Genomic DNA, 27,899 nt, shown 5'->3' on the forward strand with positions numbered 1-27,899 from the left:
ATACATACAAAATCTTAGCATGGTAGGTAAAAGCAAAATGAAATGAGCAGAACAACAAAATAAAAGAGCATAAGAGACGAAAGGTAAATGCAGTATCTCTAAACTTGTAGAAAGCACAGCAAGGCTTTATGCTAAAAACATACTAAATACAATTATATAAGGAATATTGAACTGTTAAAATATCATTTATTACGGCACACCTGCACTCTGTGCGCTGACCTCATGGCTGGGCGGTGGGCAGCACAGTTTATACTTTAAGGCATTGCAACGGACATTGCAAGTTGTCACTCAGGTTTCACCTTAGAGTGTGTACATACTGTATGTGTGTATGTATTATATATATATGTGTGTGTGTGTGTGTATGATATATATAATATATATGTGTATGAATCTCTATACACACACACACGGGTGGGCAAAAGTGGGTTTACAATATGAATATGCAAAACACAGAGTTTATTCTTGTATTATTTATTTCTTATCATATTATTTAATTGTCGTCTTCTTATTATTATTACTTGTTATTAATAAGCAGACTGCAAGAATGTGTAAATAATGAAGGCCAGCATCTGGCGCATTTACAAGACTGTACCCAAGTTCACTGTGCCATTCCTTTGAGTTAATAAACTTAATAATGTTATTGTAATGCTCATAACCTGCCTTTCCATATGAACAACTGTAAACCTACTTTTGCCCACCGCTGTGCAGTATATATTTTCATATATGATGGATGGTTAAGTAGAAATAATGCAGAGGTCTCTCTCACATACACACGTCTTGTATGAAAGTATATAAGTAATATTTTAAGATCCGCAGTTCAGCTGCTTAACGGAAGCGTTTACAAGCTGCCACAACTCAGACGTTCTTTATTTTGGGCCCGAGCACGCGGCAGTGAACGGTGCTTAAGTGAGGTGTAAATGTCGCGCTTCTGAAAGGCACAGGGTGCAGCTGCTCCTGCGAGTCACAAACACTCTCTACTGCCTTATGTGTTTCCTCACCAACCAATTCTCACATCATGTGAAGAAGAAGAAATAAACATGAAACTGCTCTTAAAAGCAGCACAGTGTTTTGTTACGCCTTTCTATGGTTGCCAGACTAGCGGTGCTGGCCAGGCTCACTGTTCTGTGCACGGCCCCCCAGTACGCTAGTTAGCTCTCCGCCAATTGAAGCCTTTGAGGCTGCTGGTGTATTTGGCAGCGCCACAGTGCAGATTTCAAAATGCAAGTCACCTTAGCTCAGACTGAGGCGTCTGCGAGGGGCTTACAACACGGACGTCGGCCATGACTCCCATGGCCACTAAAGTGAAGTCTGATTCTGATAATTTTGTCAAAACTTAGCAAAATGAAGCCATTCATCCTAGATTTTGAACAGTGGTCCACTACACTTATGATGTTTATTTAAAAGAAATATTAAATGGCCTTTGCAAAATTTAATTGACGTAAAAAATATGTACTTCCCAATATCCAGTAAAAGACACCTGCCTACAGTATCTGTCTTCACTAACACTTTTATGACAGAAGCCCAAGATGACAACACATTGACATTCTGAACATCGCAGGACCTCTTGTGCTTCTTTACTCATTGTATTGCCTTTTTTGCATCACATAAAAATTTTGAATTAACAGTTAGAAAACTCTACAAAAATATTCTTCACTGATTTATTATTTCATGCCAACAATTCTCTCAATAATCTTAAGATACTAAAAAAAATGTTGCATTATTTGTTTAATAAAAAGATTTTCTTAACGATGAGAGTGTGCAAAGCTTACTGAGCTAAAGGATTCCACTTTCAGCGTAAGTCAAATTGAAGAAGACGCTTTTTGATTTTTTGTTTCTTTTGGCCGCTCAGATCCAAGCCTGGCGCAGTGCATCTCGTTGTTTTCTTGTCCTCCAGTTGCTCACCACACTCCACGGACTGGCATTTTATTAGGCTGAGCAGCAGGGTCTGATCTGAAGCAGAATGGCCGAGTGCTCGTGTGCGGGCGTCCAGGGTTGGATCCTGCCTGGTGCCTTGTGTGTATCCTACAATGCTGCACTTGATGATAAGTTACAACATAGAACAATTCAAGTTGTTACCTGCACGTGTCTCTTCTATAGCATGACATGTTCAGTCTGAATCAGTCAGTTTAAATCACTTGGCGTCCAGAGAGTGTACGGTTATAGCTGAGACCACCTGCTCATGGCCTGCTAAAGCACTTTGACTCGAGGCCTGGCACTCTGTGAGATGGCCTCAAGGTCGCCTCTGACTTTGTCCATTTAGCTTAAAGGGCACAGTTCAGCGCCGCACCTGCCTGCCACTGACTGTGGCCTCCTGCAATCACTGAGGTCATTAAACATTTATATTCTATATCTGTGCTGTCACGGGAAGCAGTGCAGATGGACTGTCAGCACCCTGCAGCTTTAATGCACGTCAGGCCATTTCTGAGAAGCGCTCTGTAGATTGCTGTGTGTTAAAAGGAAAAGAGCAACAATGAGAGAAGGGGTTCTTGTTGATATGCAGGCCTTTAAATGTACTTTCCTGATAGGTCGATTCCCTAGAGGTGCTGATTTGATGGGCCCTGCCCAGTACAACACTGGGACTGGGTGTTCTGTAAATGAATGAATGCTGGGTCAGCACCGACATGAGCCCCGGGCGGTTAGTCTCTGCCAGAGCTTACAGGCGCCGGAGCAACAAGCAGAGGTGAGACACGGTGACAATGATGTGTGGCTAGCAGGCAGGACTGACAGTACCGGTGCCAAGGGTCCCTGCGGCCTACTGCATTATTTGGTCATCCCTCTGCATTTGTGTTTAATAAACACTCTGATCTTTTTTTTTGCTTTTAATGTATTAGAAGTGCAGCTAACGTACAGTCACCCGAGATGGACTGGCACCCTGTCCAGGGTTTGTTCCTGCCTTGCACCCTGTTCTAGCCGGGATAGGCTCCAGCAGACCCCCACAACTCTGTTCAGGAGTAAGTGGCTTAGCCAATGTCTGACTGACCAATATACAGTACTGTATCTGCGTTTGAGCTACAGTCTGTCATCACAGCAAACGAAGGAGGACCAGCATGGTTGGACAAGGCACATGCACACCAGGACAGTTTAATCCGGTGTACCCAGCATGCTCTTCTGTCTGATAATGGAGGAAAGCTGAAGCTTCCTGAGAGAAATGGCATACTCGAAACAGTTTCAATGTCAAACGCTCAGACAAAGGATGTTGATGAAATAATGGAACCATTCCAAAACTTTACACATGACATCCTTAAGCCCCTTTAATTCAATTTATAGTCACTAAGGAGCCAAAGCCTGCCCTGGCAGAACAGGGCACAAGACAGAAAGTAGCTCCGGGTGGCATATAAATCCGTCAAAGGGCCCATTCTTGTAGCCGGCCACACTCGTACTCGGACTGTTTCAACTCAGAGTCGCTGATATGAGTGATTTTCGGAGGCTACAAAGATGTTTCACTCAATGCTGCGCATGCATGTTGGTAAAACAGAACAAGAGCAATGATTGGTTGATAACTGCACAGAAATAAAAGTTTCAAACTGCCTGATTTTTTCATGTGCAGTTACGTTAAAAATATTAGACAAAGTCCATAACATGAACTATTTCAACAGTCACCAGAATAGCGACTGTGTAGAAAAATGCGGCACATCTCTGAAGTCTGCCAAGCACATATGGTGCTCATGCTAAGACTTATTAATGCATGGAAAAAAACGGGAATCCTTCCTCTTCAGTTGAATGCACACATTTGTTTGTTATGTTTAGTATTTTAATACGTGGTTATACAATTTTATGAATGTTCTATATATAAAACACACCCACACATACATACTGTATATAAAATTCATTCTGTATGTTCATCAATTGAGGCATATTTGTCAGTAGGCAGATTCAGAACTGTTTATAAAAAGTGTTAGTTTATATGCGTAAGCCTTTATATAAAAAGTGTATATTAGAAAAAAGCCTTTAAAATACCAAACATGTTCTTTAGCTATAATGTAGCCAATAGACATGTCTGAGTTGTACACAATTTGAGGAAAACAGATATTGCTAATCTATCAAGAAATCAAAAGCATATCTACTGTACAAGTAACACATTTACTAAGAAGAGATTGTTTCTTTATTACCTTGTAGCTCGAGAACTTCATCGGAGCATCTCAAATTTCAATTGACCATCGCTGACGTGAAGACCCGAGGCTTTCAGTCAAATTGAACTCACCCGAACTTCTGAGGTCACGCTAACCAGGCCGCACATGCGCATGCGTTGTAAGTAAGTGACTCCTGATGTGAGTGAGAGGGTCCTTGCCGCGGGGTGGGGTAGGGTCAGATAGGCGCAGGGTTCAAAGTCTGAGTGTTAATGTTTAGTGCACACATTCATCCCTAACCTTAACTGTTCACTCGAAACCCTAACCATGCTAACCCCGGACCTAAACTTCCATCATAGAACTGCTGTGATTAAACTGCACTGACTTCATAGCGCTGATTCTCTGCAAATATATATATAAGAAATTCTAGGAGGTCTGTCTGTCATGCAAAGACATATGAACCACTGGGCCTTAAATCTTGAGCTTGGTCTTAATCGAACGCTTATGATGTGATGCATGAAACATGACCCAAGGGTTGGAGGTGTGGGCCACCTCACCAACATAATTGGGCTTCGGGTCCTTCTCACGGCAGGCGGTGCTGCAGCCACGTGTCCTGACTGTGCTGACATCTGCTGACAGCCAAGCATATTGCACAGACTGAATTGAGCATTTTTAGTGCAGACACAGGTTAGGTGGATTGGCGATTCTAAACTGGCCCTAGTGTGTGCTTGGTGTGTGGGTGTGTTTGTGTGTGTCCTGCGGTGGGTTGGCACCCTGCCCGGGATTGGTTTCCTGCCTTGTGCCCTGTGTTGGCTGGGACTGGCTCCAGCAGACCCCCGTGACCCTGTGTTCGGATTCAGCGGGTTGGAAAATGGATGGATGGACACAATTCATAATTTCTCAGCACAACACTGACCAAAGAACTGGTGGTGTGGGCTTCCTCCACCATGTTGTTGGACTTCAGGTCTTTCTTACAGTTAGTGGTAGCGCAGAGGACAAGAAAAGAACCCTGGTGACATCTGATGAGAGTGAAGCACATTACAAATTCTGACTGATCATACACACTGTTAGGACACGAGAAAGGTGGCAGCACCCTCGTCAGAGTGACCTGGGGTGCTGTGTTTCGTGAGAAGCGCATGAACCACCTTTCTTCAAGGGCTGCAGGTCCAAGTGTTTCCTAGTATTTGATATGGCAGTGTTATGGTACAGTAGGGGATGGTATTTCACTTGTATTGTGATGAATAAATAAACAAGAATATGATTAAATAAATACACGTGTAGTGTCATGGCTTTCATATGCAATAACTTGGCCATCTTGCAACAAGGCGAGGATTGCTGAATATGGGCGGGGTGAGACATCTGGCCCCGCCCACATCCTTCTCCGCTCCATAACACCCACTGTTATAGTTGGATCCTCTGCACACCAAGACAGGCTGTACATTTGTGTTCAATGTGAAGCTCGGCAGAAGTGCTGCATTTGGTATTGAAGTAATTTTTCGTTTCTTATCTCGACTATACGTACAGTTATTCTTCCAAAAGATACTGGGATGGGTTTAATCAGTAAATAAAGAAATAATGTCACAGTTTATTTCTGAGTCAGAGGAAAATCTATAAATGTTAGCACCGAGAATGATTTCAACTTTGGAACTTTTGAGAGTTATGGCAAGAAATTTTCAGTTGTTCACACCATCGTCTTGTCATCAGTCATATGGCACCTTCATACATTGATCACTTTTGTACTAGAAAGTCTCCTGCTACTCTTCTTTTAAATTATTTATTGTGGTTCAAGAGTTGTCTTTTATTTGCTGTACAGACACCAGAACAGTCGAGCGAGTCTTTCATCCTACTAGCAATGGCAGAAGCAAAAACAAAAAAAGTGTATTCTTGTCATTAAAAAAAAGTCTACTTTTTCTTTGCATTAGTTGAGCCGAGTGTCAAAAAGAAAGCTGCATTATGCAGAGGAAAACCCAGAAATATGTGATGTGAGTCCTGATGTGTGCTTAGTAGAAAACTACAAAGTGCAAGACGAGTCAGAACAAAAACAAAAAGGTCCCCACGTGCCAACTGTGGTTTGGTTTTCGGCTGTCAGAGAAGTGGCAATCCATGATAAGCAAATAAAACTGATCTGACGCGCTTTCACTGATCAATCAGTTACATTTGTAATTGGTAGTAGTAGTAAAAAGATAAAAAATATAGATGATTGCAGTCTTCATACACTCTTAATCTCATTCAATTTCAAATTAATAACATTGTCCATAGGAGCTGGTGATTTTTTTTTTCCATTCCTGAAAAGAAGGAAATTATTTGGATCCATTTTGACCTTAAAATGTTTACTTGGAGGTGAAGACAATTCCACCTTACTGAATCCTGCTTGAGAATTCACAAAGTGCGGAAGCGGTCTGGGTCACTGAATATTGCAGTATGCAAAGGGCACCTAGGGCTTTTTCCTGCATTACACGTGCAGCACATTTAGATCTCAGATTGTTCTGCCGTCACACCACGCTAAGTGAGGAAGGTGAAACCACAAACCGTGAAGCCTACACTTTTAGCTGTTGCTCAGCAGGACAGCCCAGCTGAAAACCCGCATAGAAAACCTGATACCGGTCCTTCCACATCACAAAACAGGAAATTAGACAGACGAGAGCAAGGGTCAGGTTCAAGATGATTTGGAGAAGGAAGTAAAGTTTGAGAGAGCTTGTGATATCGCTGCAGTCCTGCACGCCCATGTAGACAAAGCTCCTGGCAATGGGGTCCTCGGGATTCAGTTTACAGACGCATGTGTCCTCCATGGCACACGTGTAGTTGTTGATTTGCGTGTAGTGATGACAGGTAAAGGCTACGGCCAGGATACAAACGACCAGTCCGAGGGCACACAGCAAGAAGTATGCCAGCTGGAAAAAAAAAGAGAAGAGAGACGCATTTTACCATTTCACTTCCTTCACCTAGAGTCACTGTCTTTCATTTTTATACAACTGTGCCCAAGTGCACTGTAGAGTTATAAACAATAAAAGTAATTCATGTAACAGCCTTGATGTGTTAGTGTAGTTCATCCTAAATCAGCACCAAATGCAGTTAGGAACGCTGAGTCAAAAAAGCAAACCATTAGAGCACCAGCCTGATGACACGGCTCGATACTTTAGCTCAAGCGCCACTTCAGATCTGCAGATGTGATCGGTTTATGGTGCAGTGGCTCTGGACTTTACACCATGAGGTGGTCAGTTCAGGCCTCACCTCTAAAACACTGTGTGACTCGGAGCAAATCACTTAACCGACTGTAAGAAACATACATAAGCAATTGCACTGTAGCTCGGCAGTTATCTTGGGATGATGGTCAGAAGCTATGAAAATAAATGAAGGCAAATAAATTGAGCGTGAATGTGCAATGTCAGTGATCTGAAACCAAGGCATAGTTCGAGACGTGACCATTAGTGCTTAGCTCTAATGGGCAGCGGTGTGTGATGTGGAAGCTTCTCTTTGAAAGGAGCATTAGTATGTGTGTAAGAGAGAAATGTACTTGAAACTTCCCGTCTGTTTAACTAGGACATCTTGACATTTATACTAGTATATTTAAATTAGAAAAGATAATTATATAACATTTCAATTTATATGTCATTCTCTGATAACTCAGGAGTCTTATTTCTTTTAACCAGGTACTCACCCATGACTCTTAATGATTAACTATGGTGGGCAACACACTGTTCCAGTGCACGCTGCCTACCAACAGAGCACAGTACTAAATGCCGAGGTGTGTTTCTGGACCATACCATTTATCTGATTGGTGTGTTGGCAATGCTTCATATTCATTACGTGTGAATGAACCTAGCTGATTAAAGAAGGTTCTCTGTTGGATTTCTTCAGTCTGCCATGCTGCCTCAACAAGAGCATGTGGGACTCCACCTGTAGGAGTGCTATAGCAATGACTCGAGACTCGTCTTTAATATTTTAAAGGAATACTCCACCTCAGAATGATATTTTTTTAAATGTTAGTAACTCCATGTGTTTTGTAGTGATGTATAAGAAAAATATGGAATCTCATGTTTTCATGCAGAATTGGGCTAGCAAAGTTTATGCTTTAATGGAAGTGGGCAGTGACCGATGCTGAACAACAGCAAATAATATCAAACATCCATGAAACAATTTCACATTACTCATGTCTCGGAATCCATGCTAAGTCATCCAGTTTTATGATCAACATTTGCAAAATGCATGCATTTTTTATTAACATTTTGTCAAATTGATTCTTCTGTTAAAACGAAAGTAGCCCAAATCCCAGAAGTCCTTTCACATGAGGTTGCCCTTTTAAATTGAAGACCCGCTTCTACCCCTGATACCACTAGCCAAGAGCCCTGTCTTCAAAAAAAAACATTTTGTATGTTTTGAATATACGAACTGGACAATTTGACATGGACCATGTGACTTCAGGAGCATGAGATGTTTTCATGGGCGCTTTGATTTTGTTTACTGTTGTCCAGTGCTGGTCACTGACTGCTTCCATCAAAGTATACATTTTGGTGGATTTGTTCTGTATGAAGACATGAGATTCACATTTTTTTCTCGAGTGTCATTACTCGTCCTGAGTATGACGTTAAACTGCATCTGGCCCTGCAAGCGGTCCTCCAACTTGCTGGGAAATCATGGATTGACACTCCAGCCACCGTAAAAAAAAAAACTTCACTCAGCTCTGAGACGACAGACTCCTTTCTGCTCTCCTCAGGAGTAGCTCTGCTGCATAGAAAGGCTGCTCACATTATGAAGGGGATGGGGGAGAGCCCTTGGGAGCTTCATCACCACAAGAGTCAAAACTGTTGGGGATCAGAAATGGTGTGGTGCTGAGGCATCACCCGCTGCATGGCGGCACATCTGGGTAGACGCATGAAACCTCTTGTATATCCAGCTACTGGAGGGTGGGACTGGGACTGCATGTCTGTCACACCAACCAGGATCCCAAGCTGTTTTGTCGTGTGGTGGGTGCAGCAATTCACTGTACCAGTGCATGCTCCCCAACCTGACCTGAATCACTACAAACCACATGGGGTAAATAACATTTACAAGTATAATTTTGGGTGGAATATTCCTTTAAAGGTAGGAAGAATATACAAGGTTGGACCCAATCCTGGATAGGACACCAGTCCACGCTATATGATGAGCACATTTTCTTGACAAATTTCAGCACTACGACATATCTGTAGACAAAATAGAGAACTGAGATTATAATGAATTTCTGAGTCCAAGCAGTTTGATGTACTGTATAAATCTGATTCTGTCCGTGCTAATATGTTGCATTCAGCAGATCTCATTTGTTTCTGCTAAATTACAAACTATTGGCACCATCAGCACCAACGACCTGACAGACGTCTGCTAAGCACCTTTCCTGTTTCATTTCTACGTTCTTGAAAGTTTGTAGTAGGCTTAGTTGCAGCTCCCAACCTGGAACCTGTGCTGATGGAAATGTCTTGGATGAGGCCTAGTGGTGTCTTTAAACATCTGCTTTGGTTGCTCACGTCGTTTTGTTTTGTGCAATACCAGACTTCAGCATTTGTTGTAGTTTGTGCTGGTAAGAGTTTTCAGGGTGACTTTGAAACATCGATTCAGAGCTAAGTGCTGGAGTAGGTGAATATCAGGTAGACTGCAAGAAGTGAACGTCATGTCATGCAAAAAACAATGCAGGGAAAAAAATCAAACAAAAGAAGCAAATAAAAACGTGGCAATAACAGAACATTAATTCCTTTTTAAGTATATCTTTCATCTGCTTAGCAGACCCTTCACTTTGTGCTTGACGTGATCCGTGTACTCTACATGTGGCTGGTAGGGAGTCTGCACCTGAAACTTGTTTTTGCCCCAGGTGGTTTGTAACGTAAGTAGAGAAGACCCTTAACAAAGGAAGCTGCATACAGTAACTTCACCTTACAGCGAGGCCATTCCACCCTCTTTGTTCATGACAGCATTGGCCAAAGTTTAAGTACTGTCCAAATTCTCATTATGGATAATTCCTTTAATGTCATCTGCAGTAACTGAATGTAGTTTTACTTCAAGTGTTTTTAGACCTGAGAGCAAACTGACTTGCTGGCCATTTACAAGACCTCTTCTTATCGGTTAGGAGTTGCCACTAAATTGCTGGTGAATGGCAGACATGGAGGTACATCTGTCAGCTTCAGGCAAGAAAAGCCAATTCAATAACAACAAGCTCTTGTGATGATTTGTTACAGAAGTGATAGGATATACAAACATATGTGTACCGAAAAGCAAAATATCTTAACTAATCCAACAATGCAACACCATTGTGAGCAACACAATCATTTAATCTGCATGTCTGGAACCAAAAAGGCTCTCACAGGCATCCCACGCAGTAAGACATTTCACATTTTCTAGTTTACGTTTAGGGGAAAAAAATCATACTGTTCTTTCCCAAACTTTTGAAAACTAAATAAAATAAAGCTGTTGCTACAATGTCTGATACTAAAATACATGACTTTCAGAAACCAAAATAATTGGTAAAAACTGTAATTGCCTGATCTAGCACCATTTGGAACACGTGGCATTTCACCGGTGTTACTCCTCAAACTTTGCCATGAAATTGTTTGGCACTGAGCGTTAAGGTTTAGCAACGTAATAATGGTACAGTCTAGTCAGTTAGTTCAATTGCAGGAATGTTGCAGAATAACATTTTTCAGCAGCGGTGATTTTTTGGATGGAGTAGGTCTCATTAAGGTGGCACGGTGGCGCAGTGGTAGCGCTGCTGCCTCACAGTTAGGAGACCCGGGTTCGCTTCCCGGGTCCTCCATGCCTGGAGTTTGCGTGTTCTCCCCGTGTCTGCGTGGGTTTCCTCCCACAGTCCAAAGACATGCAGGTCAGGTGCATTGGCGATCCTAAATTGTCCCTAGTGTGTGTGCTTGGTGTGTCTGTGTGTGTGTGCCCTGCAGTGGGCTGGCGCCCTGCCCAGGGTTTGTTCCCTGCCTTGCGCCCTGTGCTGGCTGGGATTGGCTTCAGCAGACCCCCGTGACCCTGTAGTTAGGATATAGTGGGTTGGATAATGGATGGATGGAGGTCTCATTAACAAAATTGTAAATAAAAATTAAAAAAGAAAATTAATCAAGCACCAAGTAAACTAGACTTCATTACAGATGCTAAACATGTAAAGTGATAGTGTGTTGTAGGCTTAACACTCAGTTTTAGTTATAATAAAGACAGTGTTGCATTGTATGTGTGATTTATGTACTGTAAATTAAAACTTAGGTTAACTCAGCAAAATAGAAACCAACTTGAAAGCAAAACCAAATACAAGTATTTTGGACCTAATGTAGCACAGTTTGGGGTAGATAAATAATCAAAATACGATCAGAATCAACAGAATTCTGTGGGTAGAAAATGAAAAACCTTACCAAGCCCAGCAGTAAGCACGGAGTACGGAGTAAAGTAATATTCTCCTACTTTAGGCTTAAATCCCACTTGCACACCCATTATAAACACACATGTACTGCATTATCCATCCATCCATCAGTTTTGTAAGCCCTCTTATCCAGAGCAGGGTCATGGTGAAGTTGGAGCTCATACCAGCAAACCCCTGGACAGGGTGCCAGTCCATTGCTGGGTTGTGATACCCCAGTTGCCCGCAGCCCTGGCATGACCCTTTTCCCACGACATCAGTAGTCATGACAGAGGATGGATGAGTGCAGTGAGGACTCAAACAACAAACCGGTGCAGAAAGTGCTCAGTGCATTTCATTTCAACAAAGCAGTGTCTGAAAAATAATCTGATAATCCATAAAAGGCAGCGCTCATTGTGGGAGTAAAAATCAATCAACCATTCAATCAATCAATAAATATATCTAACAGAAAGTAAAAACTGGAATAAAATCACAGACTTAAAAGTGGAAGACTTCCTTTCTTCTATATATTCCTCAGCCTCAGTGTGTCTTTCTTTCCTGTCTCCACCCTGTTCACCTATCGGGTTTTCTCAATGGTGTCAGAACACCTGCAAGCCCAGTTATCCATTTTTGTCCAAGCCACATCAGCCGGTCACGACTGGGACACTCAAAACCCCTCTTCATCATCCCCCACACCATCCCAGGCATCCGTAGGATGATCCACAATGCCACCAGCTGCTGCTGCTCCCTAAATACTCAACAGGAGTGACCCACAATGGAGTGCCATTCTCCTTGCCCACAATGGGCCTCCTGTCCACAGCACCACCTCACACTCCCACTTCTTGTTTCTTCTCAACTGTCTCTCTTGATTTGCTCCCCCAAATATCTTTCTTTCTTTCTTACTTTGACCTACTCAGACTCTTCATACGTTTGTGAGTCAAGGTGCTTTTGCTAAGACCCATCGAGTATCAATGGGATATCCCTGGGCTGACTGCACTTGCATAAACACCCCCATTAAACACTCCAGGGCCACAGAGCATCTCGCTGGCAAGCATCCACACCCACCAAGTCTGAGCCTCTCTGCGATTATTAAAAAATCTTACACCACCATGGACCCCAACTCACTTCATAACAAATGTGTTATGTTATGTTATGTATAATATTGAACTCTATTTATCCACTTCAAGGCCTACCTGAACACACCCCATCAGAAACAAGCATGAGGCAGAAACAGTTTATGTGAAACTTTATGAGAATAACAGAGAGAAACCTTGGAGAATTGGCTGGATATCTCAAGACCTCCAGGTGAGTATGTTATAAGATAAGCACTCTCAACAAGAAATGAGACAGCAAATTGCTTCTCTTGGGGAAAAAGAAAAGAGGATGAAAGATAATGGAGTTCTGTCTGGGTGTCATCAAATCTGCAGCACATATAGTGCTGGACAGGCAGTTTTTCCCATTTCTGAGATCAGGTGGCAGGAGGACAGCTTTGGAGACAGAGCCCTGATAAAGCTCCCTAAGGTCTCAAAGGCACAGGGACACCAGAGCCACTAAAGGGAGCGCCTGTCTGGTCTTCTTCAAGTCTTTGAGTCTCATGATCACATAATACAATGATGCTAGTGGAGTTTTTAAAGCTCTAGACTAGGACTCATTTCTGTCTATGGCTGGTGTATGAGTTGGACTAACAGCTCACTAGCAGAAGGAGTGGAGGACTGGGAGAGACAGATGGAATGTGACGTAGGTGACTGCCGTACTGCGGCTGATGGGAAGTGAACCACTCATCTGATAAGCTGTTTTTTTTAACTGTGTTTGACCCTTTGCGTATTTTGTCCTCTCCATTTTGATCCCTTCACTGCGTATTGTGGCCTTGGCATTATTCTAGATATGGAGAGAGAGTGTCCTTTGTGTATGGAGCGGTACTCATCTAATGCTGTATGCCTGTGTGTTTGTGTGCATCTCCATAGACAGGACAGAAGGTGGCCAACAGTCAACAATTTCAATTTTGCCGTAAATGTTGGAATAAGCCAACATTTGTCTGTCCAGGATTTTAAATCACCTGTAGCTCGCAAACTGTTTGAACTATTGACCTGACATTTGGTACACATATACTACATGATGTCTACTATCCACTTTCAGGGTGATGATTGGCCTCCAAGGTTATTCCTCTTTTTATTTGTATTTTATTTTATTGTAGAATCAACTCTTGGCAGTGGCCAGCAGGGCTGCTGTGCGGCACATGTGTACGGGCGCCGTTCTCATCCCTACAACCTTCGCCATGACTTCCCCTACCTCTTCATGTCTTAAATCATTCTTGAGGCAGATTGAAGACTTAAGTGCCAGCTTAAGTGAAAAATTAAGGAAAACGTACTAATTGCAGCACAAACACTGACTTAATCAGTTTTAACGCGAAAAGATGCCAAAGAAAGAAGAGAAGAAGCGGGCCGCTGGGGTGGAGAAAAGAAGAGCTGCTAAGGGAGCAGCAAGCACATCAAGCAGACGAATGCTAAACGTACAGAGAAAGAGTAGGAAAACTAGGAATGATCAAGTCAAGTGGATTCACTGCACGTTATCGTGCGGTGCGCCGTTACTGGTCTAATATAATTGAGAAACAAAAGAAATGTATCCTTCAAACCCGTTGAGGCCAGAGCCATTCCCAGCAGACACTTGCACGTACCCACACCTACAGCATTAACAGTCAACATAATGAACATGGCTATGGAGGTAGACGGAAAGCAGTAGATGGAGGAAACCTAACTGAACTCAAAGCAAATATCGAAGGTCCGACAGAATGCACGCTGATTGTGTGTTACACTGCAGTCCAGCACTACTACGTGCGACAATCAGTGCTTTTGTGGCAATAAGATTATTTATTTAAATACAAAGAAAGGAATAAATATGGAGCGTAATGTAATCCGGATAATACTGAACAAGTGTGTAAAGGTCAACCTCCTCTTGACCTCTGCACATTAGATAAAAGCAGACCTACACAAAGGATAATCCAGAAACTGGGAGACGCACTCTATGCAAGAGCTCAGCTGGCGCTCTTCTGTACTCTGGTATCTCCATACTATAAAAGGCCCCACACCAGATTTATGTGGGCAGAGTGCTAGACTGGGCGAGATCATTAAATGACACGGCTAATACATCCGACACACAAGTGAGCCATGACAGTGAGCAGCAATTCCAAAAAACTGTTTACACTCGCAGAAGTGACAGAGGATGAGAACTGGAGACGGTCTGAGAAACTGAAATTGAATTAAGGCCAGCAGTTAATTCATTAGCTAGTTCATTAGCTTCTTAGGAAAATAACATGGTGACATTTCTTTCAAACGAATTACAGAGATGAAGATCACATTTAAACTGCAAAGGCAATTCTACATAGGCAGCCGACAAATCCGACCAGCGCCCTGTGTCAGCAAAGAAATGACATTCAAAACTACTACAGTGTGTCTCCTTAAATTCTTCTTTGGCTGCTTTGTTCATTTGCATCCCATTGCAGCACTCCTTGTGTGATTTTGGGCTGTACAAAGATAAATTGTATTGTATTGTGTTTGGGACCCCCGAAGATGGTAGCTTCCATTCACTCCAAATTCTAAATCAGTGTGTGAATCCTGGGATTAAAGCGCTAAATTGTTTCTCCTGTCAAAATGTTGAATGAATGAATGATGTCTTGCTTTGCTCTTTTCTACTTTTTGTCTTCTTCATTTTAATTAATGGGAAGCTCAACTATCTGAAGTCGTGTGTTTTGAAAACCATGACAGATTGGAAAAAAGAAAAAAGGGCTAAGATTGTGACTGGACCTGTTAACCCTTCACACACTCTGTCAGGCAATACGTTATTGTCACATCACGTCACCAAAAGGGGTGGAAGGATGGCAAGCAGGGTACAAATGTGACATTGGCTGCGATTTCCAGTGGTGTAAACTGACATGGTCTGTCGTCGAGCTCAGCAACTGTAGTCAGGAAATCCAACATTACTCCACGACTAGAAGTCCCCTCATCTGACATTGGCTTAAGTGAGTTCTGAACACAGATGAACTTTGAGAAGCACAGTAAAAAGAAGCAGAGCTCTTCACAGTCACAGTGCTGGTCAGTCCATTCGATGGCAGCCTGCCTAGGGCACCGTCACCTGAGGGGAGTCGTTTTTAAAAGTTAAGGGTCACGTGCCTGGACAGCAAGGAGCGCTGTGTATGTAACTCAAGGTGCACATGCTCCATACCTTTGTGTTACATCTGAGGGGCATCATTTTGGTAATTCAAGGGGCACACTACAGACACTGAGGGGAACCCCCTCTGGTCCCCAAAGTCTAATAATCTTGAAAGTGTGCTATGGACACCAAGGGGTGCCATGTTGGTAACTCATGGGGCACGTTCACCCCCCCCCCCCAAAAAAAAAACACCTACGGCACCTTATCCTGAGGGGTGTCAAGTCAAGTGACAGTGAGGGCCACAGTGTATGTAATTCAAGAGGCATGCTTTGGACACTGAGGGACCTCCTCTGGTCCTCAAAATCTAATAATATTGAAAGTGAACTATGGACACCAAAGGGGGCCATTTTGGTAAATCAAGGGGCTTGTCCCCTTCAACACCTAGGCCTCCATATACAGTAAAATACAACTTGTTTTTTTGCATAACACTCTTCACTGAGTGCAGGCACAGAGCGCAGTGAACAAATACCCGTTACAATACAAGCATCGATGACACAAACTACTAAATGCAGAACAGGTTGAAACACAAGGAGGACACAGTAGAACTGATTCAACAAAAATGGGCCGACACTGTACAGTCACTTGCATCTTCCAGCATGAAGAATTTTTCTTCTCAACTGTATGTTTGAGGCTAAAGAAAAAGAGTTTGAAACATTTGATCCGAATATAAACCACACAGACGCCTCAGTTTACAGAGAGACTTGATTAGTTCTTGATTGCTGAAAAAGTGCCGTTCATAACATGCAAGAAATAAAAATTCAGGTTTAACATACACATGTTTAAAGTTTTAAATCTCCTTTTAAAATACAAATCACTAGCTACTAATGGTCATCAGGGCTGAGCTAGGCAACTGTTTCAGACATTTCACAGAATGAATAAATAGTCCTGAAAAACACAGAGAATCTGAGCATTGTCGTCCATTGGTTTGCTGATGATGACCGCCAGCACTTCCTCAAGTGATCCTTACAAGCACCGTGCATGCTCAGGATTATTCTGAGCTCAGTCGCCACATGCTGAGGGTGGTACGGCAGCACACGCCTCTGTAGGCTGCAGCTCCTTGCCAGGTCATTCATCATCTACCGGGGGGTTTGCAGATCTACCTGCGCTTGTGTGCTAAGCACTTCATCAACAAATGCTGTTAGAAACATTAGGGTGGGCCGCTGTGGATATGCGCCTGGCAGTGGTCTAGCAGTCTTTACAGGGCAGGGTCCGGCATGGTATGGTCCAGCTTCCCATAACCCTGGAGCAAGCAAGTTCAGAAAATCCATGGTAGGATAAATAACTGGGTAAGTTAAGGGAGTGATGTTTGTTCTCATGAATATTTATTATTACCTTATATGGTTAGTTGAGAAATTCAAATCCCACCCATGAAGTGACTCTGATCAGGTGACTTAGTTTGCAAAAATATATCTTACCTTTATGATGAATTGCATGGATGTATTTTCATCAGGCAAGTAAGTTATGCAGTACAAAATAAATCCCAGCAAAGACACCAAGCATACCTGAAACAAACAGAGAGAACGGTGAGAACATAAACATCAGCAGAAAATAAAACCTGCCAGGTCTAAATGAAATGTTAACTCCTGTCTCTTGAAGAAACGTCAGATTCTCAGTCCAGCAATAAGTAATGTGCACAACCTGACTAATATTTTATGGCGGTTGTAAAGGCAGGCAAGGTGGTCCAGTAAAGTGAAGCTCCATCTCTGCCATGTTGCATGACTATACCTGCCCAGTGGCAGTGGTCTTACAGAAGGTGGTATCCACCTTAGAAAAGGGCTGTGTAAAATAAAGTGCAATTGTTTAAAGCTAAACTTTGGAAAATTAAAGTTAATTGTATTAAAAATGTATTATTTTTTTATTTTGGGCTCTCATAGCAGGGTGTTGTTTGGTGCTGCTGCTGTACAGATCAACAGACTGGAGTTCACTGCTAGGTCCTGTTGGACTTTGTAGACTTTGCACATTCCTTCTTTATCCATGGTGTTGTTTTTATTTTCCAGGTCACCCGCTTTTTCTCACCTCTCCAACATGTACATGTTAAGTTGGTAGGTGACTCCATATTTGCCATTGACGTGTGTGAGTGTGCCCACTGATGGACTGGCACCCCATCAACTGGTGATTCCTGTCCCTCCAGCTCACCGCAACCCAAATGTGTTGTTGCCTTCTAAAGGGAGCTTTGGCTTCTCAGCTGTGATACATTCTGTTTTTGCCATCCACTGCAGAAGTGGTAATTGGCTGCACAGTACAGAACTTCTTTGTTTTAAATTATTTTTAAAATATTTCAGTCAGAATTGTTATGCAGCATAAGGATTGCAGCTGAGAAGAGACCTCTTGACCCATGCAGGCTCGCCCATTTTTAACATCTGCTTACTGGGGTGTGGCAGTAGTAAGAATGCAGGACAATGCTGACGTTTGCTTAATCGACAACACAACACATGCAAAATCTGCTAAAATATTAAGAAACAGAAAAGGTCATGTGAGGTTTTCAGCTTAGTCATGTGTGTCCATAGCCATAGTGGACTTTCCAAACTTGGGCATTTACAGTTGAGATTTGGTATGGTAATCAGAAGTGTCAGGTGCAAGTCATGTACAACACACTACTGAGGACCCTTCAGGCGTACAGCGTGCAGAAGACTTCCTCCAGGCTGTGGAGTGTGACCTTGGAGGAATGATGGAAAGAGAGGAATCTTTTCATTTTAGGAAGGCAGAGGTTGAGAAGTTTAAAAAAGAAATAAGAGCATGTAAGCAATTAGATTCTTCATATTGAATATGGGAGTACAAATGGAAGCTGGGCAAGGGTAAACTGAGCACAAAATTTATCCTCACACAGAGAACCATAGATTCATGGAAAAAGTTACCTGGTGACATTTGTGGAGCCTATCTTGGCAGCACTGGACACAAGGCTGGAAATGATCCTGGGCAGGGTCACTCACGCTGGGCCAGTTTGTATGCTGCACATATGGAGACGTGAGAGGATATCCAGATCACCTTGAAGGTACCCATGCAGACAGAAGAAAGCACACAATCTATGCCCTGTACCCTGGTCCCGGGGGCCGTGCAGCCGCAGTGCTACTTGCTGCATTACTGTGCTACTCCAGTTTCCAAAGACATGCAGATTAGGTCGATGGACCCTGCAATGGCTGGTGTCCTGCCTGCTGTTGGTTCTTGATATGTTCTTTATTCTAACAGGATTGTGTCTTTTGCTTCAGTTTTTGAATATTTTCTTACTCTCGTCCCACCCATTCTTTGTGGTTGTTTTCATGCAAATAGAAGCTTTTTGCTTGTCCCCATTTTATATCTATATGTTATTTGCTTTGCAGATTGTTACATTGATTTGCTGCATTAACCAAACTTTAATTATTTCAGAATGCAGCAAATCTATGAAGTCCTGAATGTATTCTGCTATAGCTAGGGCTGCCACCACCATTAAGGCGAATTAGGCATTTACCTAGGGTGTAGTTCAGGGGTGGGGGGTGCTGGGAGACCCAGCCGCACACGTTAGCTACCGAACAGTCTATTGGTGTACTAATAACCTAGCACTGGCGCTGGCTATTGCTTTTTCTGTTCAAAGTATTTCATAGTGGAAATTGAATGTGGAATCCAATTAACTTTGGATGTACTGTAAGTACGTTAAATGCAAAAATAGCTTTAACTCTTGTTTGCTTTGCTCTTAGCATTGAAATTCTTCCTCCTTTGTCCTTGGCTTCCCTAAAGTCGCTTATACACCACTTATTGACCACAAACTACAAATTGCCATGGATCTTTGAGGCATTTGGGGTCAGCACTTTATCTGGACAGCTCTTGAGCGTTCAAGATTTCAGCCTTGAGGAGATGACGAAGGTGCAATATATTTTGACTACTGTCAAGCTGAAAGATAAATGTTTGCTCTATCTCCATTTTTAAGAGGTGTTTTTGTATTCTGTACCTGGAATGTGTTCCATCACTTTTCCTTTAGTTTTCTTTCTGCTAAATGGAGCAATCATTCTAGCAGTGGATGGAAGGCACATAGTCAGCCATACATAAGATGGATGAAATCTCAGTCTGTCTGGGGCTTACACGCCCTACCTCAGTGAAGAAAGATGTGCCCTCTGAGCTCTGCAAGATCATGTTAGCTCTGTGATGTTGTGCGAGGCAATGATGCTGGCCTCTGGGCCACTTGTCATATTATAGCTTTCCATTTTTCTTTTGCAGACAGATATTCTTATATGTCCAAAGAGATACATTGACTAGATAAAGTTTCATTTTGAGAGGTTGAAGTGAAAATATTTTCTGGGAAAAAATGTGAATGTGTATCTGTCTGCCGAAGGAAGGTCAATCTCATCGAGAGGTTTACTTACCTCTGCAGTGACATTCATGTCTCTGGTGACTCTTCCTATTAGGTCAGTAGATGAAGTGAGAGAGCATGGGAGGTCATGAGGTCGCTGGAAAGAGGTGTGTAGCACTCCCGATATCTATGCAAAACAATGAAGGTCCAAGTCTTTAGAGTCCTGGTACTTCCTGTCTTGCAATATGATTGCGAGACATGGAAGCCATCCAGTGACCTGAGACGAAGACTGGACTCCTTTGTCTCTTCAGAGAATCCTTGGGTACCGTTGGTTTAACTTTGTGGTTGCTCATGGAGTCCCAAATGAGACACATTACCTGCATTGTGAGGGAGCATCAGTTACAGCACTATTGCCATGTGGACCAGGTCAAGGAAACACCCATGTAGCACCTGGCTGCGGCAGATAGATGGTCATTTCTGGAGGATGGGACTGGACCATCTGTCTGCCTGGGGGGGTTACCAACCAGGATCCCAAGGTGTTTTGTTGTGTGGTGGATGCGTCAATTCGCTGTACCACTGCATGCTCCCCAACCTGACCTGACCTGTATCGGTTTCTGTGCTTTATCCTGGCTCATAGGAGGAAGACATGAAGAAGCTATGATACGGTAACAGGTGATTGACTTTTTATTGCAAGTAATGAACTTTCATTGATGATGTCCATTCCTTTATTCTGATTTCTTGTTCAATTAATAAAGACAGGCACAGTGGTTGTAACTGTAACTTTGTAGGTACCAGACTGGTCCTTCTGTGCTCACATTGCTTTACTCCCACATCTCCAAAACATACATGAAAAATAAACTGGCTTGCTGTGGGGGAACTGCATTCTGCAATGGGCTGCTGTTCTACGTAGAGTTCATTCCTGGCTTGTCCCACAGGCTGATGAGATAAATGCAAATGCATCTTAGCAAATGCATAATGGACAGAGAAGTTTCCAAAAATGGATAGGTAGTAAAGAACAGGAGAACGTAACACCTTCATACGTTCACATAGTCACAGCGATATCTTCTGTAAATAAAGGATCATTAAATATTTTTGTATGCTTCTCAGAACTGAAATTATTTGATGGAGTCCTTCCGTTTTTTATTTTTCCCATGAAGATTGTAAATAAAGAACAAATGTCTATTTATCAGTTTAATTTTGGCACCTTTCTGTCTGAAAAATTTTGCAAACATAACCAGACTACAAAATGCTATTTTCCTGCTGCTGGACCTCACACTTCTGCCTGGCCAAAACTTTTAGCCACATATTTAGAAAGCCCGATCTGAAATATTTAAAATCCAGCTATGATTTAAGGATATGCAGTAGCAAGAAATGTACCCTTTAGGGGTCAAAAGAGCTCTGAGCCCTCAATGCATTGAAGATGAATTAAACTCCTGTGCTTGCACAACACCGTTTATGAAGCCTTACTAAGCAAACTCCAGCAACCACTTCAGATGGGAGAAGTGCTGGGAAACTGGTAAGCTACAAATGTGTGACCCTGGTCCACAACACAGGAGCTCAAATGTCATTGCAGTACTTACAGACCAATAAGTCTTACTTCAGTCTCATGCAAAATTATGAAAGCTGTAGCAAGAAATAAACTGAGACTCAGACTTAATGAATTTCACATACTAAACACTACGTATTATATAACATAGTGCGAGAATATAACATAGCATCACATTCTCAAACTCATTTAATCCAGTTCACGATTTTGGAAGGCCATAGCCTAACATAGCATCCCTGGGCACAGGGCCTATTCAAGCACACACTCACACAGGAGATAACTTTATTTAAAGGTCAATTATGGAGAACAGGTCCTCTTGGTGTACCACCTCCAGAAATGTAAATGTTTCAAAGTTTCACCTTTTAAAGTTCTAAACTCTTATTACGTAAAACTAAAGGTGATATTGTTTATCTAAACCCAAGGTATTTCTGGTAGTTTTTTCATGTGTGTATGTCTTTTAATTTTTCTTAAAAATCTAATGTTTTTTTAATATAGAGTGGAACCTCGGTTCACGACCATAATTCGTTCCAAAACTTTGGTTGTGAACCAAAGCAATTTCCCCCATAGGATTGTATGTAAATACAATTAATCCGTTCCAGACCATACAAACTGTATGTAAATATATATTTCTTTAAGTTTTTAAGCACAAAAATAGTTAATTATACCATAGAATGCACAGCGTAATAGTAAACTAAATGTAAAAACATTGAATAACACTGAGAAAACCTTGAACAACAGAGAAAACTAACACTGCAATAGTTTGTACTCGTGTTTTAAGCACAGGGAAAAAAATGAACATTTGAAAAAATCCGTAATTTAATAAACCACCAAGAAAAGTAACATTGCAACAATGCAAGCTACGAACCGATCGCTGTAAACAGAAGTGAAAACAAAATCAAGCCCAGTGCATTCTTTAACTGCCTTCCTACCTTATGCGTCCAGCTCTCTCTCTCGTGCTGCCTGTGTGTGTGTGTCTCTCTCGCTCTCCTGTGTGTCACCCTCTCTCGCTCTCTCTCTCTCTTGCTCCCTGCACAGGAAATGCACAGGGAGAGACTGAACATGTACAAACTGAAAGGGAACCTGGCTTGTTCATATACCGAGTGTGTGGTCGTGAACCGAGGCAAAAGTTTGGCGAAGTTTTTGGCCATAAACCGATTTGTACGTGTACCAAGACGTTCATGAACCATGAAGAATGATGTGGTTTGATGGAACAAAAAGTAGTAGACCTAAAATGTCCACAGTTTTAAGAGCTTGAATTTCATTTGTGGCAGTGAGGGGAGATTTCACCCAAGGTCACAACAAGTGTGCTATTTTTGTGGCTTTGGGGGATTTCACTGTAGAGTTTATAAACAACAATCAGTCTTCATGAGCGACACAATTTATCTTATCTTACCATGTGCACATTCTAGATGCATTCACTTACAGTTTCTATTAACTAAAAAATAAACAAAATACCTAAATACAGTGGTGCCTTGGTTTGCGAGCATAATTCGTTCCGGAAACAAGATTGTAATCAAAAGCACTCGTATATCAAAGCGAATTTCCCCATAAGAAATAATGGAAACTCAGATGATTCGTTCTACAACCCAAAAATATTCATATAAAAATGATTAATACAAAATATAAAGTAAAAATATGTAAAACAAATTAACCTGCACTTTACCTTTGAAAAGAATCGGGGCTGGTGTGAGGGAGACGAGAGAGAGGAGAGGAGGAGGAGAGTTATTATGTAGGACAACTTACACTATAACTAACAGAATCACTGCTATCTGTTGGTTCACTGGAATTGTTTTCGTTTTTTGCAACTTTAACAAGGAACCTATCCAATGACAGTTGCTTTTGCCTGAAGAGTCACTACACTTGGACACAAAATTTTAAAAAAATGCTTTACGCACTGTAAGGATTCTAAACTCTTTTGGGATTCCCCCCCAATGGGATGACACACAGAAGAGTGTCCCGAACCAACTGCAGGCTCCCATCACTGTAGCAGTTTGCTGTAAAAGCGAATCCAAAAAGATCGCGGTCGCTCCATAAGCGCCCACTGTTGATGGTTGATGCAAGGAACATTATAAATGCAAGGGAACAGTATAACTTGGCCACGACCCTGCCGGATTGCTGTGTCTGTGTATAGGAGAGCGGTAGATCCCGCTACAATAAATAACCGTGCTGTTCCTGTTTCAAGCTGAATAAAGCTGGTTTTGCTAAAGTACTGAGACTCTGCCTCATGTTTTGGGGTGCATGACAGGGACTCGCATGTTGCAGCACACACACACGGTCACCATGCTTTAGTAAATAGTATATGTTCGTACAGATGTTGACTCTATGAGTGAGGCATGCCAACTGAGACCGAGCATGGGAGACAATTACCCACAATCCCGCGGGGAGAGAGAGAAAAACCATCGGCTCAGTTGTGATCACATGACACTCGGCCGACAAAGTGTATATGGACTACTCGTATTGCAAGACCTCGTTTGTTTATCAAGTTAAAATGTGTTAAAAAACTTAGCTTGTCTTGCAAACTAAGTTACTCGCAATCCAAGGTTTTACTGTACTAAAAATGCAAAAATTATTGTTATGTTATTTCCATGTCAGAAAATGAATACCAAAGTAATTCAGGACATTTTCATTTACACAAACTCTTTAAAGCTGCCTTTATAGCAGCACACTTTTCAAATCAGATTTGTGAGACTGCATCAGTGTATGGAGGAGACATTAGTGGCTTGACAACATTTACAGAAGAGTGCTGTTTACTGGGCAGGTCAAATCAACTCAAATGTCACCAGCTCCTGGTGCTTTCATTCTCCAAATCATTTTTTTAGATTTGTCACAGCTTTAAAGCTACCTTTGTGTATAAAATGTACTATTTATGTACAATTATGGGGTGGCGCAGTGCTAGTGCTGCTGCCTCGCAGTAAGCAGACTGGGGTTTGGGTCCTGGTTCTCCATGTGCGGAGTCTGCATGTCCTCTCAGTGTCTGTGTGGGTTTATTCCCACAGTCCAAAGACATGCAGGTTAGATGGATTGGTGACACCACACTGGCCTTGGTGTGGATGTGTGTGTTTGTCGTGTGATGGGCTGGTACCCTGTTCCAGTCCCTAAAACCTGATACCCTTGGACTGGATTAAGCGGGTTAGAAACTGACACGACTTGTCAATTTAAGGTTACTATTTGAGAATTCTTTTAAAACAGTCTTTGTTCTTTTTGTTTGTAAGCTACCTCAGAAAATGTAGTTGATCACAATGAAAAATACAAATATCGTGCTTGTTTATTCCGTTTCAGAAATTATGTATTCTGTTTTAGTAGCCCAGTTAACTTCACGTCTTTAAGATAATGCACTTCTTATATGTTACAGGTCTTATCGCAAGAGATTTGCCATGTGCTTCAAAGCTTTGAGTCACACAGATGGTCTGGGCAGTGTGGACTTTTTTCGACACCTACTAAATAAATGTTATTTTGCAATGATCATATTTATCAGCTCACTTTGTTGCAGGTGTAGACGGATATGTGAAAAGGCTGGCGCCTCTTCCAGTAATGCCTGCCTCCCCTACAACAGGCCATTACAGTCAGTGGAAAAACGCTGTGCATCTGTTCGTGTATGGTGCTGCATTAAAAGTTGATTACCCTCCCCATCTTTTCATCTCCGTCTCTCCAATGTGTAACACTACAAGTTAAAACAATTGCAGCTAACACAAATTATTATTTTTATTATTTCTAAACAATTACATAAACAGATAGAAATGTTGTTTTTTGCCTTGAGGCTGCTTCTTTAGGTGTAACTGCTATTTTAACCTCTACTCTGTATCTCTTTCTCTCTCCCACCTTTCTTCTCACTTGCCATTCCTGATTTATTTTTGTTTTTATAACAATTACTTATGAACACTTTGAAATCTTTTCAGTACTTTTCTTGTCTGATCATTATGAGATAATCCCAAATCTGATTTACTGTTCAACTTGACTTGATGTGTAGTTATGCAAGATGTCAACCTTTTTGGGGTTCCCTCAGATTTATGGTCTTGTAGACTTGAAAACTCTTCATTTTTCGCGTATTTGTGGACCAGACTTTATGCAGGAAAGTAAACCCTTTGATAAAGAGTATGAGAAAGAGTAGCAAGAATGATTAGAAGAACTTGACGTTGTGCATGTCACATCAGCCGACCCTAGGGGTTCACCCACTAATGGGATATGAGAGGTCAAAGTTACTCCTGTTCACAAAACTTCACAAAAATGGGGATTGGTGATATGGGCATTTGGAGTGTCTTTTTAGGCAATTCTGAGGTTGCTGATTATAAATGTGATAATATTTTTGATATTTGATTCTTTACCAGTGGTCCTGGCCCTCTAGGAGCTGCTCTCAGATGGTTAAAGATGTCAAATTTTAAGCATAATGTATATAGTTTTAGACTATTTCAAGGTCAGTGATTACAAATATGATGGTATTTTTAATTTTTAATCTTTTACTAGAGATCTACCCCACTGTGGATCTCTATCAGAGGGTGAAAAAGGACACATTTCAACTACAATCAATAAAAACTTAGAGTCTAAGCAATCTAAATTGAAACGCACATTTTAATATTTCAAAGTTGTGACACAACTATCTTTGTTTATTGTGTACTTCTACCTCATTAAAATAAATTGTTACATTTCTTATGAACCCCCTGAATTATAAGGAATTTTGTTTTTGTTTTCGTGTGTTCCTAACACCTCCGCCTATCTCGTCTTATAGCAACACTTGTACGTGTCCCATAGGGACTAGAATTCGATTCTGTCATTTTAAATGAACTTAAGTTTGCTATTTAGTCTTTCCTCTGTTCACCCTAACTTCCATGCTGACCTTTAGCTTTGTTTAGCACTGCTGCTGTACCACTCCAGGTATTTTTTTGTTTTACTTGTTCTCCATGTGTGTTTTCTCTGTAGGTATGGTAGTGTAACTGAGCTTCTGGATGTTGCTTGTTAATAAAATAACGAAGAACAATCTGACTTTATTTCCAGATAGTCCAAAGACAAGCACACTTTTCTGCACATTTCTTCCAAAAATCCCAAACTGGAAGAACATTACCCCTCCTCACCTACGGCAAACCCTTAGGGGACAACATACTCTCAGCACTTGGCCTTATAGGGTAAACCCAGTGAAAAGTCAATCAAAATGACACCTTTTATTGGCTAACTAAAAAGATTACCATATGCAAGCTTTTGAGGCAACTGAGGCCCCATCTTCAGGCAAGATGTAAGAAGGGGCCTGAGTTGCCTCTATAGCTTGCATATTGTAATCTTTTTAGTTAGCCAATAAAAGGTGTCATTTTGATTGACTTTTCACTACATTCATAATGGCTAACATGGTACAACACCCTCGTACTAGGGTAAACCCACTAAAGAAACGTACAGTGCAGACAGGTTTACTACGGTGGGTTCCTCGCCTCTCCTAACAGTGCTAAGTCTGAATTCCGCTAAGGTAGGTGTGTGCATGAGTGTTCCCCGTAATGGACTGACCCCAGAAAATGGATGGATATTTTATGTTGAGATTGATGTCAAGTGGGAGCTTAGCTCTGCAACAAGTCAGCTGGAGGGTTTATATATACAAATACAAGCACAGGCCCCTGGTCAGCTTAGATATATCAGGAGAAAGAAGGACTTTCGATTGTGGGGAGAAATCAGATTTCTCACAGGAACATCTCACAAGCAAGGCAAGAATAAACAAACTGCACCCAGCTTGTCATCCTGAAGCCTAAGTTCTAGAATGCCAGATCTTTCTTCATTTTTCAACTCTACCAAGGGTGTAGCATTAGGCAGTGTATGTGGGGCCACAGCGGCTGCATGGTTGTTGTTTTCCAAGACTTTATTATTAAAATGTTTGCCTGCTTGCTATATAAAGACCTTTCCTGTAGCTCATATGGTTGACATACAGTATCTCATTGATGGTGGTCTTTTCTAATTAGATTTAATTTAATTTCAGGTGAGGGAGGCCTCATTTATTTTTTTTTCCACTATAGCCCATCAGACTCTTCTTTATTCCACTTTACCTTCAGTGAAAAAGAATACAATTAAATCTTATAACAATTAAAATCTAATTATACCTAGAGATTTTATACAAGTGAATGGTTTATGGTTTATAAAAAATCATTTACCAATATATGTATATATATATGCATGAGACATAATAATATCAATGGATAATTTGAATACATGATGCTGAATGCAGCCTAAATACAAACATCATGCAAAGTACCGTAATATTATGATACAGCAATTCACAAGAACAATGCCTGTTCTCATGATAATGCCAGTTGTACATGCAGATATTCACTTTTCAGTAAAATTAGAATATGCCTACAATGGTATATCTGAGGATTTCTGCACAGCAAACATAAATAAATGACAATGTAAAAGGTCAAAAGAAAGACAAACTTGTTAACTGTCACAATTCATGCTTCCATCTTAAACAGCTTCCATGATTTCCAC

The 27,899-nt window shown here is 41.6% G+C and overlaps 2 protein-coding genes across 2 annotated transcripts in view; one reads left to right on the forward strand and one right to left on the reverse strand.

Annotated features, from left to right (window-relative positions):
* itpr2 (inositol 1,4,5-trisphosphate receptor, type 2) overlaps positions 1–27,899 on the forward strand; it is a 1,448,083-nt gene that overhangs the window by 592,301 nt on the left and 827,883 nt on the right. The window lies entirely within an intron of this gene.
* The window catches only part of sspn (sarcospan (Kras oncogene-associated gene)), a 51,821-nt gene continuing 28,846 nt past the window's right edge, over positions 4,925–27,899 (reverse strand). Inside the window, exons 2-3 of the mRNA XM_028815517.2 lie at positions 17,052–17,138; positions 4,925–6,958 (exon numbers count right to left, since the gene is read on the reverse strand). Of these exons, the coding sequence (XP_028671350.2) occupies positions 6,605–6,958; positions 17,052–17,138 (441 nt within the window). The 3' untranslated portion in view covers positions 4,925–6,604. The remainder of the gene's footprint in view (positions 6,959–17,051; positions 17,139–27,899) is intronic.

The sequence above is a fragment of the Erpetoichthys calabaricus genome, chromosome 1, assembly GCF_900747795.2.
Source record: "Erpetoichthys calabaricus chromosome 1, fErpCal1.3, whole genome shotgun sequence".
In the NCBI taxonomy this organism is placed as follows: Eukaryota; Metazoa; Chordata; class Cladistia; order Polypteriformes; family Polypteridae; genus Erpetoichthys; species Erpetoichthys calabaricus.